At 37.7% G+C, this 21,422-nt stretch overlaps 1 protein-coding gene across 1 annotated transcript in view; it reads right to left on the reverse strand.

The window, feature by feature from the left end:
• Skor2 (SKI family transcriptional corepressor 2) overlaps positions 1–21,422 on the reverse strand; it is a 41,423-nt gene that overhangs the window by 13,346 nt on the left and 6,655 nt on the right. Inside the window, exons 5-6 of the mRNA XM_013510345.1 lie at positions 10,727–10,792; positions 10,253–10,351 (exon numbers count right to left, since the gene is read on the reverse strand). Of these exons, the coding sequence (XP_013365799.1) occupies positions 10,253–10,351; positions 10,727–10,792 (165 nt within the window). The remainder of the gene's footprint in view (positions 1–10,252; positions 10,352–10,726; positions 10,793–21,422) is intronic.

Below are 21,422 nucleotides of genomic sequence, written 5' to 3' on the forward strand. Positions count from 1 at the left end.
TTAAAAAGACATCTGTACAGAGCATGTGCAAATTTTTATTGTCATTATTTCCTAAACAATGTGGTATAACAAGTATTTACATAGCATTTACACTGCATTAGATGTTAAAAGGAAACTACACATAATTTAAAGTATATGGAAGGATGTGCAAAGCTTATATGCAAATACTATGCCATTTTCTGTTAGAGATTTGAACATCCATAATATCTACAGGTATCTTTTGGTATCTGCAGAGGAGTGTAGAACAAATTTCACATTGACACAAGGAACAGCTGTACCTAGTAAAAATATTGCTGACAGTTCCATAGAGAGTCCCCTCTCACTTATTTTTTAAAATAAATAATATGGTTTCAATATTCTGTAACATAAGTAGAATAGACAATAAGTTTTGAAAGGGTAAGGTCTACATCTTACGTTTCATAGAATCTCATATCCCATCAAGTCTAATCCCTTGCATATAAGAATTACACAGAAACATCATGTTCTCTAACATGACACAGCATGAAAGCTTTCACTGTCTTCAGAAGTCCAGTGCCACTGAGGAAGTGGACCTGAGATAGAGCTGCCCAAAGGAAATGCTGACGGTTGTGCATGCAGTGCCTTCTGGGTGAACAAGACATAGGAAAATGCTTGCCTGGCTTTCCTGCAGCTCCCTGCTCTTGTACTCTGGCCTGACTCTCCCAACTAGCATCCTTCTCACTCCATATTAGCCCTGTCACGGTCCTTCTATGACCTGGTGCCATTCTACAGACATGGTCTCAGTCTGAGAAGAGGGCAAATTTAAGAGATATTATCATACAGAACTAGTGTTGCTGGTTTACATTATTGATCACTTTTATTTCATTAAGGAAGGGAATGACTTCCAAATGAATAGTACAGTATTGCATCTTTTCCGTGTGATCTTTTAAAAAGAGTAGACTTGACTGATTTTGGCTCTTTCGGCCTTAATGGAGAAACTGGGATGATTTCACATTGTATTTGTGCTTAATAGACAGGCCAGCAGTTTAAGAAACCAGAACGTTCATCCTCAACTTTTCCTCTCTTTCTTTCACCTCTGCACTTGAGTATTCTACCTCTATCTTCCCCTCTTTGTCTTTGTCATTGTTACCTCCCAAATACAGGCACTTCTTCCCTGAATAGCTTTCTGACTGACTTCGGGACTATAGTCCCTCCTTTTACAAATCCCTTTCATTGTTCTGCTTAAAAATCTCCAAAGGTTTCCCATCACTTCCAAGATTAAAAATCCTTTAGCACTCATGAGATTCTGGCTACTTAGAGATTAAAAGTCTTCATTCTTTTTATTTCTGACTTTTACCTTTGTATGCTATTAGAATTCCTTCCGAGGCCCAGCATGTATTATAATTGATCTTTTAAAAAGACTCAATCCCTACTCTCACATCTGAATGTGATGTGAAAAATGTTGTAGTGAAGAGAAGTATGTGGTGCAACGTGAGGATGGAAGGAGGAGCCTTCATTGCTTTGGAGAGTTCAGAGGGAGGATTGCTTGAGCAGGACCCGAGGCAACAGGGGAATCAACCCACCCCAAACTGCAGGTTCCACCACCATGTTCCGTAGTGTGGCCCAAAGCTTCCAGGAAGACTAGTGTGTTTCTAGATGCAGACAGTCCCAGGTACAAAGCATGTCTCCCTCTGGGAAGGACAGAACTTTCCTCAGAGCCTCAGAAGGTGCCTCTATCTGAGGAATACGAGGTGCCTCTGACTAGAGTGGTAAACTGACATGGAGTAGGAATAGGGGTGACTGAAAGATGACTTGTCTCAAGCATCTCCTCAGGACACCAGAAATTCTGATCTGGGAGAGGAAATGGCTATACAAAACACAGAGTGCGAGGATAAAAACTAGTCCATACTTAATTCATGCTCATTGCTCCACTATGGTACTTAATACAATTACGTAAAATGAAAAGAATGAAGCTATTAAAATACTAGGGAAAGTGATGAATATTTTTGCAAGATTAAAGTGGAGAAGAGCATCAAAGGCAAAAATCACAGAGGAAAAGACTGCTGGATTCAATTAGACAGGAATAAAACCTTTGATAAGAAAATAGATTACAAATTAAACTCTCCAAATGTAACACATCATAGTTAACATGGGAGATATTGGTACAATAAAGAACATCTGCAACATGTCTCAGAATTAATATCTTAGTACTTCATGTAAGAAGTTCATACAATTCAGTAAGAACTTGAATATATTTAAAGAAAAATGGATAGAGAATAAAAAATAAGGATTCACAAAATATGCAAACGAATGAAAGGTGTTCAGCATGTCAGAATAAAAGAAAGGCAAATGAAAATCTTCCTTTTCCACTTAAGATAGTAAAGACTAAAAGATATGTGTAGTCTTGGGAGTGGGAGTATAAACTGGTATAACTTTTCTAGAAAGCAACTTGAAATTTGAAGGCTGTAAGAATTTCAGACCCTTCAACATAGAAACTGTTTTAGGAGTTTCTCCCAAGGAAATAATAATGGATACACTCAAAGATTCAGTTTCAAGGCCATCCCTCACCTGAAACTTGGATAAACCATAATGGCCAGCATTACAGGACCTTCATAATGTGGTGCATATGTGTAATCTCAGCACTATGGGAGTCTGAGGTAGAAAGATCACAAGTTAGATCCCACCCTGGGAAGATGAGAGACTTAGTGAAATCCTATCACAAAACAAAAACGTAAAAAGGACTGAGGATACAGCTTAGTGCAAAGGCCTTGAGATCCATCCCCAGGTCCACAACAACAAAACAAATAAACAAAAAAGGACATTCATAGGCTGCTGTGTATTAATGAAAAGAGCCACATTTTAAGGAGGATAAAAATGGTGGGGATGCCAGGGATATAGCTCAAGGGCACAAGTGCCTACCTGGCAAGCGCAAGGTCTGAAGTTTGATTCCCGGTACAAAAAAAAAAAGATGGGTACTATATAATGTTTCACCTTATTTTAAAAAATGATTCAGTATGTATTAAAAGGACTGAAGCTCCAAAATGTTAACTGTGGTCACTGGGCACTTTTTTTCTTCTCTTTGTATTTCTGTATATTTAAAATTTTCTATAGCAACCATACATATAATTTTTGAGATAAGACTTTTAGTGTTAGCTACATTCCAAAGGTTGATTAAAAACATAATTTAACTGGAGAAAGAAGGTCATTAAACTTATTTCTCTAGTGAGAATCACTTAAAACTACTATTTTTGGAAAACTATAGTATAAAAAGGGGTAGCACAAGGAGCACTGCAGAGCCACAGGCCAGTCAGCTCAGTGGCAAGGGCTCTGCATGGGAATGAGAGAGGCAGAAAGCCAGATTTCTAAACAGCTATGAGATGTATGCAGCCTACACTCTGGGGGCTCTAAAGAAGGGGAGACCCCATATGGTATATCGGGCTCATCTAGATCCCACTCCACTAGCAATAGGCCTAGAGGCTTATTTTGGGTATGTTGTCTACACTTTGTTACCACTGTTTTCAAACAGCTAGGGATATTTTCAATCTTTTGGACAATATGGTGGAAGCCACTCCAGCCCCACCCAGAGGATGCTCCAAAAAGAGTAATTAGGAAAGGAAGGAAAGCACTGAACACAAAAGAAATCCACAGTGACAGTCACAGGTGAAAGATACAGACAACCAGATCCAGGTAGAGGAGATGCAGTGTGTTTGTTTCTAAGAAGAAAGAATCATAGTAATTTGTAAGAGTGATTCTTTATCAGAATCTATGTGGTATTTTTATATAATGGAGTATTACTCAGCTATAAAGAAAGATAAACTCGAGGCTTTTACAGATAAATGGATGTAACTAGAGACCATACTCATAAGTGAAATAAATCAGACCCGCATGTGTAAACACTGCATTGTCTCCCTAGTGTAAGAACCTGAAAGAGTAAATAAAATCTGGAAGGTACAATAGATATTGTGAAAGGGAAAGAAATTGCTCAATAAGAAAGAACAACTGGTATGAAAAGAAAGAAGGAAAGAAAAAAAATATACGTATATATATGCAAGATAGCTAAGATAATTGCACTACTCTTTGGTATTAGTTTATTGAAAGGAACAGCCAATGTTTAATTGCTTGATCAATCTTGCATACCTATATCTGGTAATCTGAGAAACTACTTTGAAGATAACAATGAGTAATACAACCATTATTGATTTCCTATCATCTTGTTTTGAAATTCTATATCACTTTTATAGTTTTTTTTTTTTTTTTTTTTTTGGTTTTTCTCCGGTACTGGGAACCGAACTCATGACCTTGCGCTTGCCCGGCAGGCGCTTTGCCGCTGAGCTAAATCCCCAGCCCCACTTTTATAGTTTTTGTGCTGTGCTGTTTTGTTTTTGTTATTTTGTTTTTGTTCTTTTCTCTTTAAAATAAGAAAGATAAGAATCTAAATGATGATGTTTAGATGAAGTATATGAAGGGTTCTCTTTGGCCCTATTCATTATCTTTCCCCATAGTAACTGATTGGCCTTTTCATTCACATTTCTCAAGTGCCATGAGCTCATTCTTATACCTGCAGAACCAAGGACATAACCCAGGAGCCCTGGCTAAGCTTCTTTAAACAGCGGTCTTCAGGGATCCAGTATCCCTCATTGTTGTTAGTTTCCCCCCTCCAGTATTCAAAATTGAACATCGAGAGAGCTACAGTCCCAGCCCTTGTTTTATTTTAAACACATTTTTTGGAGACAAAGTCTTACTAAGTTGCTAAATTGCTCAAACAGATCTTGAACTTGCAATCCTTCTATCTTAGCCTCCCAGAGTGCTGGGATTACAGGTGTGGGCCACCACAATCAGCTTTACTGTTAGTTTTAATCTCTTCCAGAGTGACACCAACACTCCTAGGAACCAATTCCTGAGAGTATGTCGTATCCACAATGTTCCAGATATTAGAGGTAGCAGCAGAGGAAAGTTCTGAGTAGCTCTTTCCTGAACCTAGGTATAGATCAGTGAGGTAGAAGTGAGTACCAAGAGTGAAACCGTCAGAAGAGGAGTCAACACAGAACTTGATGGAACCAGAAATACAGACAAGAAGTTGTCGGGAATGGGAACCCCACTGTAAGAGTGGGAAAACTTTCTGGAAATGGTGAGATATGAGCTGTACACAGGATATGGAGGAGGACCAGTCCCAGAGTGCCTTATAGAGAAACAATGTGCAGGGTAGAAAACAGGAGAGGGAACCATCTGCCTTGGAGCTGGAGCTGACAGGGGGACAAGTGGAAATAAAACTGGAGAGGCAGCATGTACCTACTACAGAGGATTTTGAGAATGAGTCAGGAGTTAACATAGCTACAGCACAATACAAATTGCTATAGCTTCTTGAGTGGAAGATTTGTTGCCAAGTGTAAGAGTTTTAGGAAGATCGGGTTAAAAGCAACAGGCAGAAAAGGCTGGAGAGAGGAAGGGAGGTCACAGGGCACCCACTTACTGCCATCATCTACTGCTACTGTTAATAGGTTGCAGATGCATGGTGAAGGTTTGAGGGCATACAGAGGGCCAGTGGGAAGACAGTAAAGTAAATAAAGGAAGGGTTAGCATATTGGAGAAGAGAGGAAGAGAAAATAGATTTCTAGATATGATAAACACATATGTTGGCAAAATGACTTCTGGATTTGAAGCTGCAAAACTGAACATATCAGTCATGAGTGGGGGATTTTAGAGTGGTGGTAGTCGGGGTCTCCTTTAATCACTTACTACTGTACAGCCCTATATGATTGTCACTGCAGAACATGTTTGTTTGGCTATTCTATTGTCACCTCAAAGTGACCTTGATAACAGTAGAGCTCCTCTTCTTCCACCCCCACCACTTCTATTCTCCCCTAATCCTAGAGTCCATTTCTACTGCCTTTCCTTAAGATACTCTCCAGACCTCTTTTCTCAAGTCCTACCCAGTTTCTCAATTACACTTATTGTCTGGCATCAAAATAAGCATTGCTGCCTGTTCCATTCATACTAGATGGAGCCAAGAAATTTCTAGAAGCTCTGATTTCTAATACTAGTTGGTTTATGATAAAGTCCCTGCAGGAATGTGAGCATTAAACTTTAAAATGGTGTACAGTAACAACTCACATTTATTATCATTATGCATCCATTGCCATGCAAGGCACTTTGAACAGTTTGCTCATGTAATCCTCTCAGCAACCTCGGGAAGCACGTAGCAGTATTGCTTTACTGTTGGAAAAGAGGTTAGGAAGCTTGCCTTGGACCACCTGGCTAGTAGTGGGGAGACAGTGCAAGACTTGCAGCCCTCATTGTGAACTTCTAGCTTCTTGCCTCAGGGAACACCTGCCTGCCTGTGGTCTTGATCCTCTCCTCCTTCCGTGTCTTCTCATCAGGGTCAGGCAGAAGTGCTCATGGACAGCAGCTCTGGAAGCCTCAGGCTCAACATAAGATTTGCCTGCTCCTCCTCCAAACCTTTGCCTGAAGCCCAAGGAGAGAACTTAATTTCTTCTCCTCTTTTAATTCTTCTCCTTTTTCCCTCCTCCTTTGTCTCTTTGTCTTCTTCCTCCTCCTCTTCTTCTCTCCTTTTCTCTGTCCCTTTCTCTTCTTCCTCCTCTACACTCTAATTTTACCTGGATCTTGTTTTGATTGTTAACCTTGATATATCAACTTCATGGCTTAACACACAGCACATCCTTGGATGTGTGTATGGGTAAGCCAAGGAGGTATGGTCTTGTGTACAATCCAAGGTCCTCTGCCGTTCCCCTCCTCTGCTTCCAGGCCACCATGACCTGAGCAGCGTTGCTTCATCATACCCTTCTGCTGCAAGGTTTCTGCCTTGAAGTCTACCAACCATGCACTGAATCTGAAAGAGTGAGCTAAATTAAACCTCTCCTCCTTTAAGTTGTGGGTATCAGGTATTGTGTCTCAGTAATGGAAAAGCTGACTAATACACTTCTCTATGCCCAGGATTCATTCTCATAGTCCTCATTAGTCCTTCCAACCAAAAGAATCCCCCAAAGTCCAATATTTAGTTTTAATTTTAGAAATGTTTTTCTTGAGCTCAGTGCTGATACTCTTCTCTTGTTTCTCCTGGCTCATAATCACCATTATCACTGGGACAGTTACTGAACACTTATCCTGTGCTGGGTATAGGCAGAGCCTCTCACAGGTATTGTCTCATTTAGTCTTTTCATCGTACAAAACAGGAATTATCTGAACCATTTTACAGTTTCCAAGGTGAGACAATCATCAAGGAGCAGTGAACTCAGGTCTGGTAGATTTCTAGCCTAGATTCCTAATTGTCACATGCTACAGTTCAAAGCTGGGGTCCCCATTGCTCTAAATACCTGGATTTTACAATATGACTGAGTTTGTCTACCTCCTGGTAGAATGCTGTACAAACTTCTTACAGAGATTCATTTATGCTTCCTTCCGATGTGGCTTTACAAAGTTTGGTTTTCCCCATTTCATCTGAGCAAATCTCAATCTGTCTACTAGCCTCATGGCCCCTGGCATTTAGTTAACAAACACGTAATGTGCATTTGCTATTTTCATCCGTGTGAAATTGACTGCCTCTTTGTGGTATATCTAAACCACGCATTATTCAAACTTGGTCACACACATCCCACTTCCTTGGTCAGCAGAGCATATTAGGCAAAGGAAAAGTAGAAATTTTTTGTTGGTGTTTAATGGTCATGTTTCATATATGTGGCAGTCACAAATGATTCATATTAATTCAGATCAAAAACTGAATTAAACCTGGCCAGTTGTAATACTCTAACATTTTTATTTTTTTGTTTTGTTTTTGTAGTTTTTTCTTCTGGTACCAGGAATCGAACTCACGACCTTGTGCTTGCCAGGCAAGTGCTTTGCCGCTGAGCTAAATCCCAAGCCCCCAACTATAACATCTTTAAAACAGAAATATGTACATGTTGTATGATAGAACAGACACTAAGAGAAATTTCTAAATTACTGTGAATTACTTAAGTCCTTAACATAATTATTAGCTTTTATTAATAGGATAAATAACAGCTACACTGGTTTCATGGGGCGCTAAAAGGGCACACTGGAGATTTGACTGGACTTGGACTCCCTCTGCTGGAGCAGGGCTTTGCAAATTCAACAGTTAGATGAACACCAGCTGTGAAAAAACAAATCATCTGTTGCTCATTACTGGGAGGAACTGTAAGACACAGTCTTTCCTAAGATACAGTTTTAAAAGTTAGAGAATCTTGTTGAAGCACCTATTTATTTCTCTTTCTTTCTTTCTTTCTCATTCTTTCTGTCTCTTTCTTTCTTTTTCTTTCTTTTGTTCTTCCTTCCTTCCTTCCTTTGACATGGTCTCATTATGTTAGTTCAGACTGGTCTTGGACTCACTATGTGGCCCAGGCTGACCTTACACTTGCAGTGATCCTTCTGCCTCAGCCTTCCAAGTACTGGGGTTACAGAGATGAGCCCCTATGCCCTGCCAAATCAACTGTTTCTTAAGGCCTCAAAGGTATTTTAAATGTTTCTTGAAGCTACAAATGTTATGATGTTCCCAAATGCACTATCAAAAGCTATTGGCTAATTTCCTGGTTTCAATCTAAGGCCAGAAGAATTCTCTCAATTCAGAACACCAAAGCCCTAGGAACCCACAACCTCCCTTGTAGTTCTGGAGAAATCAGAAACTTGTCAGCTACTGCTCCTATAGTACGAGCTCTTTTCCATCACATAATGTCCTCTTCAGGCTGAGCCCCATTAAGTGCAAGTGGAACTCAGTGTGCCATGTTGCCGGGAACCTGGCACTGTTCCCAATGCTCTCCAAAGTCGTCTTTCAGCTCTTGCTGGTGATAAGCCCTGGGAAGCTCTGATGAGTTCAGATCTTCAGTTCATTGGAATGAAATGGTCACAAATACTGAAATGTCTTCTAGTTGCAGGTATATGGCTCTGGTATAAGAATTGTCAACTTGAGTTTTGTGATACCCAGATTACTAACAAGAGGCATGTTAGCCTTCTAAAGAAGTGCCCCAGAAAAAAACATATATGGTTATGTTTCTATAGTCCGTGTGTGTGTGTGTGTGTGTGTGTGTGTGTGTGTGTGTGTGTGGTACTGGGGACTGAACTCAGGGCCTTGCACATGGTAGGCAAGTGCTCTACCACACAGCCACATCCCCAGCCCTCATTTATAGAATTTTAAAAGTGTCTGCATATTATTTTCTTTCCCACTTTCTCTTCTCTGAAAGGGGAATATGTCTACATTAAACTCTAATAAGATAAAAAAAAAAAAAAAAACCACTACTGGGATATATTTGTCTAAGTGTGACTGAGTCCAGAGGAGGTGAATTTTAGCAAGCTGGGTATCTACCATAAAGCCTTTCCCAAACTCCAAGACTTTGAAAGCAGAACAACAGTTTTTAGGCTATATCTCTTGCTCCAACATTTGAAATGGAATTCTAACATTAAGTATGGGCTTTTAGAGACTATAAACCCCTAAAAGTATACCAAGTTTAATTATAGTAGTCCTCTCATGCTGGTTTCACCAACATCAGTTTCAGTTACCTGAGGTCAACCACAGTCTGAAAAAATTAAACAAAAATTTGAAGAAATCAATAATTTATAAACTTTAAAGAGCTTTTACTATAGTATATTGTAAGTTTTCTCTTTTATTATTAGTGTTGTTAATCTCTTAGTGTGTATAATTTGTAAGTTAAACCTTATCGTATGTCTGTATAAGAAAAATCATAGCATACGTATAGGGTTTGATACTATCTGTGGTTTTATGATTTCCATTCAGGTCTTGAAATGTATGCCCCCAAAATAAGGGAATACCTATAATAAAATAGATGTATGTGCTCTGAATGGTTCAAGTTTAAGTCCTCATATTTGTATGTATCTCAAGTACCAGGCATCTATCCAGAGCCATCTGAAAATAAAAGTAAATTGTTCTTTTGTTTCCTGCCTAATTTAGAGAATAATGAATACCTGGGTGTTTGTTTTATTTTAAAGTATATGATCTAGGCATATCCAAATATGTAAATATATTTACATATTTAATTACATGTTTACATACATATTTTAAATATACCACCATACAGACAAATACATGTATATCAACTCATAAATACACAAAGGTTCTGGTAAGAAATTTTATCTGTAAATCAATTCAAAGAATAAATAAGGGAGACTAAAGTTTATGAATATTTAGACAGACCATGGGAAGGCTGAGGGCTTTGTACTTAATCACTTACTACTTAGAATTGCATTTTTAAAGTGTAAGAGAAATGTCATCAAGTTTCATAAATGTAATGGAATAAAAGCGATTTCTTACTGAATACGGGGAAAGATGTGTTTCCTTTTAACACTTGAAATTCTTGCTCTAGTCGTCTCCGTAAGTCTATTTGTTCAAATAAAACCTTCTGAAGTTCTTCTAATAGAGAAAAAAAGAAGCGTCATTTTACTAATCTTTACAAATAACTCTCCAGAGAACTGTTATATGTGGCAATTTATTATTATAAGGCAAAATATTTTACCAGTTAAAAAAGTGTTGCATAGACATAGGATAGATTTTGTGCAGAAATCCATGAATATAAATCAATGCAATATATTATTTTAAAGTATTATATTACAGTGTCATGTATTGATTGATATGTATGCATTAATCTCAATTATATCCACCCAATGGTCCATATATTATTCATATGTTGCTTGTCAAGCTTAAAATATGGTGTAGAACAAAAATACCCCCTTATTATCTCCATAGTCCTTTAAAGCTAAGAGAAGTTCTACAACATTAAAACTTTACCTTTCCCCATATTTTCCACATCCTTTTTGAGTGAATGAGGTGAACTTGTTTCTTGAGTGTGTTCACCTTTAAACAAGGAAGAGAAAAATATTAGTTGTATATGCATTATTTTCTGAAAGTTTTTCTTTTCATTTTCTTTTAATATCTGCAAAAGAATTTGCTTACTGTAACCTGAAATTAGAAATCCTCAGAACCCAATGTACTTCTCATATGCTCTTTTACAATTCCCAGAACCATAGAAGGGAGCCACAGGAAGTGAGGGCAGAGCCTGCCTGGCCTATGCATAGCAGTTCTGTGAGCATGGAGCCCTGAAGTTAGCTCCTCTCCAGGCTCCTCACCATTATTCAACTCCTATAGAAAAGCAGTTCCTGGAACAGGCAAAAGAGGGGGGCCAAGTTAAGTTTTCTAACAGAAATCTCATCAGCATCCCTCCCTTCCTTGAAATGAGGGAGCCTGGTTTTAATTGGAAGGCCCTCAAAACTACAGAGCCAGAAGTCTCCTAGAATTTTTTGGCCTTTAAGATGCAGAAAAGTGAGAAAGAAATTGGGGGGAAGCCTAGAGTTGTGGTTGGAAGTCAGCCTGGAAGGGTTGCCTAGTAATTGATCAGCTTGTTTTTAAAAAGCAATTTAAAATAGAGATACAAGTTGGCTGTTAGTTTGTAAATATTTATTTGCTTGCTGGCCATCTCTTACTTTTTTTTTTTTTTTTTTTGCAGTACTGGGGATCGAACTCACGACCTTGTGCTTGCCAGGCAGGCACTTATGCCACTGAGCTATATCCCCAGCCCATCTCTTACCTTTTTATCTTGGACTAATAAAAATTGTAATCTGCAACAACAGGGGTGCAGCTCAGTGGCAGAGCACATGCTTAGCATGCATGAGACCCTGGGTTCGATGCCCAGGAACAATAACACAAACAAAGAACCAAAAAACTCATCTGTATTGTGAATAACAAGTTGTTCTTATCTATTTTGCTTATGTGCTAGCTAGAATGATGGCAAGACATAAAAAAGTATTTACCTACAGGACATTGAGTCTACATAATCTAAATAAATTATTTTTATCTAGGAAAATCTAAATAAATCAAAGAAATCCAATCATTCAGCTAAACAGATAATTATATTTTCAAATTTCTAACTGATTTCTGCAATAGTCACCTAATTTAATTAAGCTTTCTGGTTTTGTCTGAAGAGATACCATAATACAGATAAAGGCATTCTGAGCAGGTTTGATGGACTTCTCCCACATTTCCAGGGGCTAGATATCTCCCGTGTCCCCAGAACACCTTTCACAGGCCTTGGGCATAGTGCTGTTTACTTACTCCATTAGGCACCCACTAAGTTGTGTGTTACTTGGAGCCAGGGGCTCTGTTTCCCCTGTATGACCAGTGCCTAACACAGTGTTGGACAAACAATAAGACTTCATTAAAGTATCTTCAGTTATTACTGAAAGGAACCCCAGGAGGTTGTAAATTCTAAATTATGGCATGGACCAGAATTCATTTCAGTTCGCTCCTCACTATTCATTTCCCTCAGCAAGAAATGGAATATAATGGCCCTGGGCACTTGTAGCAATATGGGGAGATTTCATTGTCTATGTAAAAATTTCTATAAAGAGGGAAATGAAACTTCTCCCCAAAGCAGTGACCTATACTACAATATCATGAATGGACAGGAAAATCCTCAACAGTTATTGTAAATGGCAGTTTTGCATTCTACTTGATGACTATCAGGAGTGTTGCATGCATACACATGCACGTGCATGCTTGTGTATATTTAAATACATCTATGTAACATATATGCATATGTAAATGTTTCAGAAAATATGCACAGTTAGTGAGGGAAGCAAATAATACTCTTGCATCCCTAAATTCCTTAATGGCAAGTACTTTGTCCAATAGCCAGATAGCATTTACACAACCTCATTCCCACTTGTCTTGGTAATTGCTGACCTCGCTCTAAAGGTTCAGGTGCACCTTAATACATTAGCTTTCTCTATGTAATAAGAAAATAGCTGGGTGTGGTGGTGCATGCCTGTAATCCCAGCACCCAGGAGGCTGAGGCAGGAGGATCATTGTGAATTCAAGGCCAGCCTGAGATGTGAAATGAGTTCACAACCAGCCTGAACTGCATAGTGAGACCCTGTCTCAAAAAGAAGAAAATAATGAGGAAATATCTATGAAGTATTTTAAGTATAGACTTAAATATACTTCCTAAAAACACTATTATATGAAAGAAGAGTTGCATGATGGTTGACAGCAAATCATTAATATATAAACTAAACATAATGATATTTTGAAATGAAGATAAATGCATATCATGTCCAGTTTTTCCCACTGAGCCTCAGGTAACCTGTTAAACATACTGATATTTCATAGCCATACACAATATTGAATCTGAACAAGCGTAAAAACAAACATGCATATCTGCATTTATCTTCAGGGCACCATGAGACTATACCAGTCTGCAACTTTATCAACTACTCAGCACATGATTTAAATGAGATCATTTGTTTCTGAGTAAGCAATTCTAGAATCCATGTCCTTATCACATTACAGATCAGATTCTTTTTGATTTGTTAGTATACTTTGTGGACTGTTTACCTTATATCAAATTTCAACTTGATAATTAAATTTAAAAGTTCAAACATGATGTGTAAGAACACACTTCTTTCCTACTTTATAATTAGTAGCTTTACATGGATATGAAAGCTTCAGACAAATTGCTAATAAATGAAACCATATTAACCACAGGAAAACCTACTAATGTCATCAATAATGAGCTTCTCTTTTCACCAGCTTTGGGAAGGTTTCATTAGTATTTTGCCATCAGTGTCTATTGCAAAGGGACTGCAATTCCAGAGTAAAATCTGCCAATTCAAACCTCAGAAGATTCAAATGTCTCACTTAACAAAGGTTTTTTAAAGTAGTTAAATATTAGGTAAATAAAGAGCACAGAAGCAGCTTTGACTGCCTTTTGCGCCTCTTTTACTGGACTGTTGCCTTTTGCATATTACTAATCTGTGAAAACCAGATTGTTAATGGTGGTTAAAAATGACCTCTGGGAGCCTGGATGTTTGTTCACTATTACTGCTAATGTTTTCCATCTGGTTAAAAAAAAAGAGGCAGTCTAATACTAGATTAAATAAATGTGATTTCGTTGACAATGAGCTCCCAATTTTTATAAATATTCCATCAGATTAGATGCATTTTGTTTTTAAAAATTAATAAATTGGCTTGGAGAAATGCAAAAATTAAAATGTTTACTTTCCTTCTTACACCCCCAACTTAAAAAAAAAAAAAAAGATTTACAAACAACATGGGAGGAAGGATAGAGATATGCTCTATGGTGCAGAGATATAGACAGAACATTATATCCAGGATGAATGTCTTTCTTGGCGGCCTGGGCTCAAACATGTCTCAGGTCAGACTGTAGAAGAAAGCAATTGCTTGGTTAATGGAGAATGATGAAAAAGTAGGGCATAAAATGCATCCTCTGGGTAGATGTGACTAAAAGCTGCTCCTTAGCAGTGTGTCTACACCAGGCCTCACCCAGTGCACTATCACAGGGCCAGGTGGCTGTGACTTGCGTGGTTCCCATGAGGCCTGCTTTCCCTAGAGGGTAGAGCTAGCACCACGCCACATGGAGAAACTTCACTGCTGCTTGTGCAAGCGGAGGCCAGAGCCTGGGGCTGAGGCTCCTGCCTTCCTGTTCGCTTCCTCCTCCAGAAGTAGGTTGTCTCATGTTCTAGATGAATGCTCCACCCCACCCATGGCTCTGCTCTTACCCAGTCATCAGAAAGGGAAGTGCAAGAGAGATGGCTGGGAGGAGGTGTCATGCTGCGGCATTCTTGAGCACTAAATAGTAAATGATGAGGGGACTGGAATCCACAAAGATTAAAAGAAAAGAAAAGCAGTCAATAAGTGCCTTAGCATTTGTCTTTCAACGCACAAGAGCAATTACATTCTTTTAAATATCATGGCACACTTCTGCTCAAGTACCCTCATGGAGCCAGTGTGGGGCGCATGCCTATAATCCCAGCACTCAGGAAGCTGAGGCAAGAGGATCACTGTGAGTTCAAGGCCAACCTGGGCTATCTAGTGAGTTCAAAGTCTGCCTGAACTATGAGACCCTGTCTCAAAAAGCGAAACAAAGCAAAACAAAACCCTGAATGGCTCCCCTCCTCTACATTAAAGAATCCATTTTAAATCCCTTCCTCCCACCCTCCAGGTTCTCCTAAAACTTTGTCCCACCTGCTGAGCCAAACTTCCTCTATTGCCAACACAAGCCCTTGGTTGTAAACAGGTTTTTATTTCTCACTTGTGCTGGGTGATTCTGCCCTTACATTATTTCTCTTGCCAAGGTGCCTTTCCCTCTCTCCCTGCCCATCCAAAATCAGAATGCCATCCAAGTTCCTACTTGTCACGGACTGAATGTTTATATCTCCCTCCAACACACATATGTTGAAATCCTAATCTCCAAACGGATGGTACTCAGATGTACAGCCTTTGAGAAGTGATTAGGGCAGAAGGGCAGAAATTCATGAATGAAATTAGTACCTTCATAAGAGGAACCCCAGGGTGCTGTCTTCCCTCTTTTTTGCCATGTGAGGGTACAGCAAGAAAACTTGTTCTCTATTCATCACTAAATGCTTAATCTGCCAGTGCCTGCCTCCAGAAGTGTGAGAATAGATGCTGTTTAATTCACCCATGTCTATGGTTAGTTTTGTTATAGCAGCTTCACCATACTAAGTCACTTTTCTCCCATAAGCCTTTTCAGCTTCACAAAAGGCTACTAATCATCCCTTTTGGGCTGAAGTTCGAAGTGCTTAGCATACTTCCTCTGCCTTTTGTGCCTGATGTTTAAGTGTTTCACCTATATTAGTCTACTCTTTCTCAGCAAAAATATATGCTTTCTGAGGATCTAGAGGGAGATCATGCCTGACAGGTAACTCCAATCACCCTTGTCCTAGGGAGAGTTACAAGTATGTTTCAAAAATACTTGCTATACTTAATTTAATTCATCTCAATTTGTGAAAAATTGAAACTAATGCTACTATAAGTCCTCAGTTATCATTAGGGTTATGAAGTAGTAACATATTCCTACAAATGCAAAAGCACATTTTAATTTATTTGTATAGTTTTCAGTGGTACTGCAGAACAAACTGAGTACCACAGAGGGTGCTCTGTCACTGAGCTACACCCCCAGCCCTTTAATTTAATGTAAAAAAAAATTTTTTTTTTGTCTTTTTGAGACAGGGTTTCACTATGCAGTTCAGGCTGGCTTTGAACTAACTTTGTAGCCCAGGCTGGCCTTAAACTGCAGTGATTCTCCTGCCTCAGCCTCCTGAGCGATGGGATTATAGGCATGCGCCACCAGGCCCAGCTAATTTTTAAAATTTTGAAACAGGTCTCTAAATTTCTCGGGCAATCCTCAAACTTGACATCCTCCTGCCTCAGATTCCTGAATATCTGGGATTACAGATGTGTGCCACTCTGCCTGATTCCTGTTTGTATAAATTAGGGTAACTCTATTTTCAGTTCACTAGGAAAGTCTGTGATGTTTGAGTAGGAAAGAATTTTTTTTTTTCCAGTACCAGGAATCGAACTCAGCAGGCGCTGTGCTGCCGAGCTAAATCTCCAGCCCCCAACAAATTTTGTTTTAATCTGATATTTTGAAAAAAAAATTAAAGGACAACAAAACCATGGCATAGTTTCAGCCATGACATGGTAAATGTTAATTAACATATATGTCTGCTGTGGCCTCCAAGAGCAAAAATTGCTTAGAGTTTAGAGCTAATTTAATGATATTTATTTATTTATTTTGTAGTGCTGAGGATGGAACCCAGGGCCTCACACATGCTAGGCATGTGCTCTACTACTGAGCTATACACACAGCCCCAAGTTCATTTAATTTCAAGAGCCAAATGAGGTAAGAGGATTTGTGCTATTAGGGTCAAAGGACAGGAGGAGATCTTGGCAAGACATTATTCTTAAGCAAAGCTCTGAAGTCAATAAACAAGATCATTTAAAGGTATGTATATGATGCATCCTCTGTATATGGAGCATAATTTAAAACATGAAGTATCTGAATAAACAGCAAAGTAATTGACCTTCACCTATCCCATCCATGGAAATGCAATCTCTCCTTATCCTTTCTCTTATCCCCACTTGGTTTCATGCTCTTTGTCTTTGGCAATCTCTATTTTCAATGCTCTTCTGAGCCTGCAGCCAACCTCAGAGGTACTGCCCCAGCTAGCAGTCTCAGCAGCTAGCAAGTTGCCTATCCCTGGAAGGATCTCTATGCTCCACGCCCCCTAGAACTGTTGGCAACATGTGATAAAAAACATTTAGAGGAACTATTTCCTCTTACAGAAAAAAGGGTATGTCTTTTCATTGTCCATTCAAAGGTAACTTGAATAAATAAAATTATCTTGGTTTCGGGCAGTATCTACACATGCATTCTAAGATTTGGACGAGAAATAATCATTTCAGTCGAGCATCCAGATGTTTCCAGAGGCTTGGGGGACTCATGTGCTACTGCCTGCATCTTGGTACAGGGGTACCAACATGTCTTTCACTCAAAACTGCAAATGGTCTCTGTATGATGCTCTGAATGTACCACAAATGCTTTTGAATTGAAGTAAGGCTCTGCCCGGTTGCCTCCCAGAAACTGTATAATTTCCAAATAAGTACTAAATTTCAATCATGGAGTTCAGTTTTATAATTTGGCTTTAACTGGAATTTTTCTATATTTTTTCTTTCTGTTACAAAGTATCTTAGCGATACAACTTGGATGGTATAAAAATTAACCTAAATTAGCATAATTTAAATGTACAATTGGTACATTTGAGAATTAAATGTAACACAGCTTATGATTTAGAGAATTTTTAAGCATCTTTTGCATTGAGACATTAAAAAATCAATTACACAGTAGGCAAGGTTAAATAATTTTCTCCTCTATGAGTGGGATATAGACCCCTGCTAATTTCTTGGTGCTAAATTTCTACATTAAACTACTTCCACTGTGATGGTTGGCATTTTATTGAGATTACAGAACAAAAGATAAAATAATCAATACCATTGGAGCAAGTGTGCAATAAAGTGAGCTAAATATTTACTTCATTAGCAAAAAAAAGTAAATGCAAGGTTAAATAATATCAGTGGGATTACAATTAAACTGAGAGCTACAACAAATTTCATAATTCATAATCAAAATTTATTGAGAGTTGCATACACATTGCTTCTTGAATCATATTATTAAAATCTTTGAATAGTGAATCTTGAGTATTTGTAAGATGTTTCTTGAGCTTTAGAATTGGTATTATGAGTTAAGGCTATTTAGTTTTTTTCTAGAAAGCTTGTTATTGTCCTTCACTGTTTTCTTGAGTTTCATACAGATTTTTGAAAATCACTAGTAACAAGAGAAATTTTAATAAATAAAAAGAAACTAATATCTGAAATATCAGGGATTATTAATTTTGAGTGCATATACTGAAGGACTTCAATATACATTATTTAAAGTACTTGTTTTTAGTAAATTAGAGGTTAGAAACTTTACCAAATTTTATAGGTATATAAGTTGAGACACAAATTTAGTTGAAGTTACCTAGAAAGTGAGAGATTTAAAATCCAGATCTACAAGTCTGTGCTTTTAAGAATTTTTCTTCTTTTTCTTTTTTAAAAATCATAAGCATGTTCTAAAATAGAATGGAATAATAAATCAGAGTGCCTCATCCGCTATATATTCATGAGAAGTGTAACTGCCTCTTACTATTCTCAGAAATCCATCCACAGCATATTAAGTACACTAGAGAATCATACCAGTGAAAATCAAATTGATTTTAAAACTTCTATACATATAACAAGATGCAGCCACACTCTGAGTCCGGTGCTGCTGGTGTTTCTACAATGAAAAGGATTGAAAAGTGGGGCTGACTCCACTTTCCCTGATTTCCTTGACCTGCAGTAGCTTTGATCTATCTTAGCAGCTTGCCCCACTGCATTCAATTTCAAATCACTTAACTTCACTGAAGTTATTCAAAATGGATATGCAAAATCTTACCCTGGAATTGCAAGGGAAATGCTATCGCTTATATTTTTGAGTAGGTAATATTTTGACCAAACTGATATCCTCCCAATCTATCTGGTTAGTTTTAAGCATGCGTCTAATTTTAAAGAGCACTATAGATGAAAGTTCTGGCTTCTGGGGAATTTTGACTGTTTAAGAGTTTCGTTTTTGGCTCCTCTAATTATGCACAAGTACGATATTTACTTTGTGTTAAAGGTTAATGATCATGAACAGGATAGTTTTTGAAAAGTCATTTAAAAGGTAATCTCTTCAAATTTGCTGAAAATTAATTTATCAATAAGGCTGAAAATTTGAAGGAGGGATAAACTTAATTAAAATGAATTAAAAATCCATAGGAACTAAGTATTGCTACTATACCAAATTTGTTATTAGGGATCAATTAATACAAGTAACTATTACTTAAAGATATGTCATTGTGTAGAGAGAGATCATAGAAATTTCTTGATATCTTACACTTATGATTACCACGGGAGTAAAAATTCACGTAAAAAGTGAAAGTTGAGTGCTCATTACGCAGTTTGAAAAGATATTTAATTATATGTGATAGCTGCATGTGCAAAGAAATTAAATATTGTTATTTTTCAATAATAATGATTAAATTAGCCACTGGCTAAAAGAACACAGTTACAAAAACCTTATTGAATGATATTTTGGTTAGATCCCTATTATAGTATTCACTGTACATTATAGCTAGCCCATCTCCTCCCTTTGATTGACAGCAACTTGAGGGCAAGGAATGATGTTGGCTTCTATCTCTGAATCCCAGGAACCTAACAAAATACCTGGCACACAGAAGGCATCTGAAGCTAATTGGAATACGTCAGGAATACTGTCATGTGGAGGGAGAGGTGCATGGGGAAGAACTGTCTCCATTAACAAGCAGGGAGCTCTGAATAAAGCACTTGGCTGCTACTACTTCAAAGCAGCTAATCACAATCATAATCATAATCTTACTGACTCATCTGAGTTTTGACATTGCCCAAATAAATGGATTCTTGGATTCTGACCATAGGTGAATAAGTTAATATCAAAACATAAGCCAGAAAGGTGCCTACTCTGGGATTTTCTCAAACATGTATTTCAATATGGAGACCACAAGCTAATTTTTCTTACAAGGAAGGACAATTGAAGATTCATCAAATTAAGTCTTACAATAACTCAAAACTTTTACATAGTTTTTAAGGCTTAAAACTCCACATACAGAGCCAGGCACACTGGTGTGTCCCAAAGGCAGAATATAGAGGATCACTTCAACCCAGAAATCTAGACAACATAGGGAGACCTCATCACATATAAAATACAGTACAATACATTACAATACAATACAATAAAATTCCACATTTCCAGCAAAGGAACCATAAGGATGAACTTTTGACTAAAGGTTAAAATATAAATATAACAAAATATATTCTTCACCTGAAAGTTATTCATTTCAATAATATTTTCATCCCTTCCACAACCTACCTCTCAATATAAGATAATAATATTATAAACCCACTACCTACATACTTCCCTGAATAATGTGAGAATGAAATTGTGATATGGAAAATCAATATGGAACAAGTTTCTCTGGGAATCTGTATCAAATTAATTATTGTGAGAACAGGGCTAGCAATATATCAATTGGATGAGTAGGTGTTATTACCAACATAACTATTGACTATTCTGCCCTGAGCTCCAGGCACTGTGCAAATTTTTATGTAAACACCAATCCTGGCTACATTTTTACTTACTTCCTCTTAGCATTTATATTTCTATCTGATTATCAAGCAGTGGTGAATCCTGCTATTTTTATTCACTCTGGTTATTATTTTTGGAGTTCTTTTAGCTTTTCAGGGCTTACTGGCCTTTGTGAGTGTGGGGAAAACAAACCCTTTCCAAGGCCAGGGACCTCTTTTCAAATTCCATCCAAATAAGAGGGAAATGAAAGAAAAAAATTCAGTTTTAAACAAATCTACAGAGATTAGTAATATATTGGAAATAGAAAGACTACAACTCAGTGAAGGAATCAATTTGTTTTAATAGATTTAGATTTCTAATAGGGATACACAGTTATTGAAATGTTAGTTTTAAAGTTTTATTAAAATTATGAATATTAACTGCTAAATGCAGTAAAAGACAGTTTCTAAAAAGAAATGATTTCAGATTGTGAAACTGGAATTGTCTCATTAAATCTATAGAAATTATTTTACACACTGGGAGTGGTGGCACACGCCTGTAATCCCGGCACTTAGAAGGCTAAGGCAGGAGGATTGTTGTGAGTTCGAGGCCAGCCTGGGCTACAAAGTGAGCTCAAGGCCAGCCTGAACTGCACAGCGAGACCCTGTCTCAAAAAGACCAAAAAAAGAAATTATTTTACACATCAAATTATCCTGTAGTTTTATACAAACCACTGTTACCTCTTGAAAAGTTATGTACATTTTACATTTTTGTGGTAATTTCATAAAAATTTAAAAATTTCTTTCAAAATTTGTACCTAAATAGAGTAAGAATTTAGCAGCAGCAGACTTATGATGAGTGATGTTTAGTCACTAAATGAAGTGCAGGGTGTAATGTGAATCATTCACTGTTATATTTTGTATTAAATACATATGCATTATAATTTGA

The sequence above is a fragment of the Chinchilla lanigera genome, unplaced genomic scaffold, assembly GCF_000276665.1.
Source record: "Chinchilla lanigera isolate Chin_1 unplaced genomic scaffold, ChiLan1.0 scaffold00001, whole genome shotgun sequence".
Classification (NCBI taxonomy): Eukaryota; Metazoa; Chordata; class Mammalia; order Rodentia; family Chinchillidae; genus Chinchilla; species Chinchilla lanigera.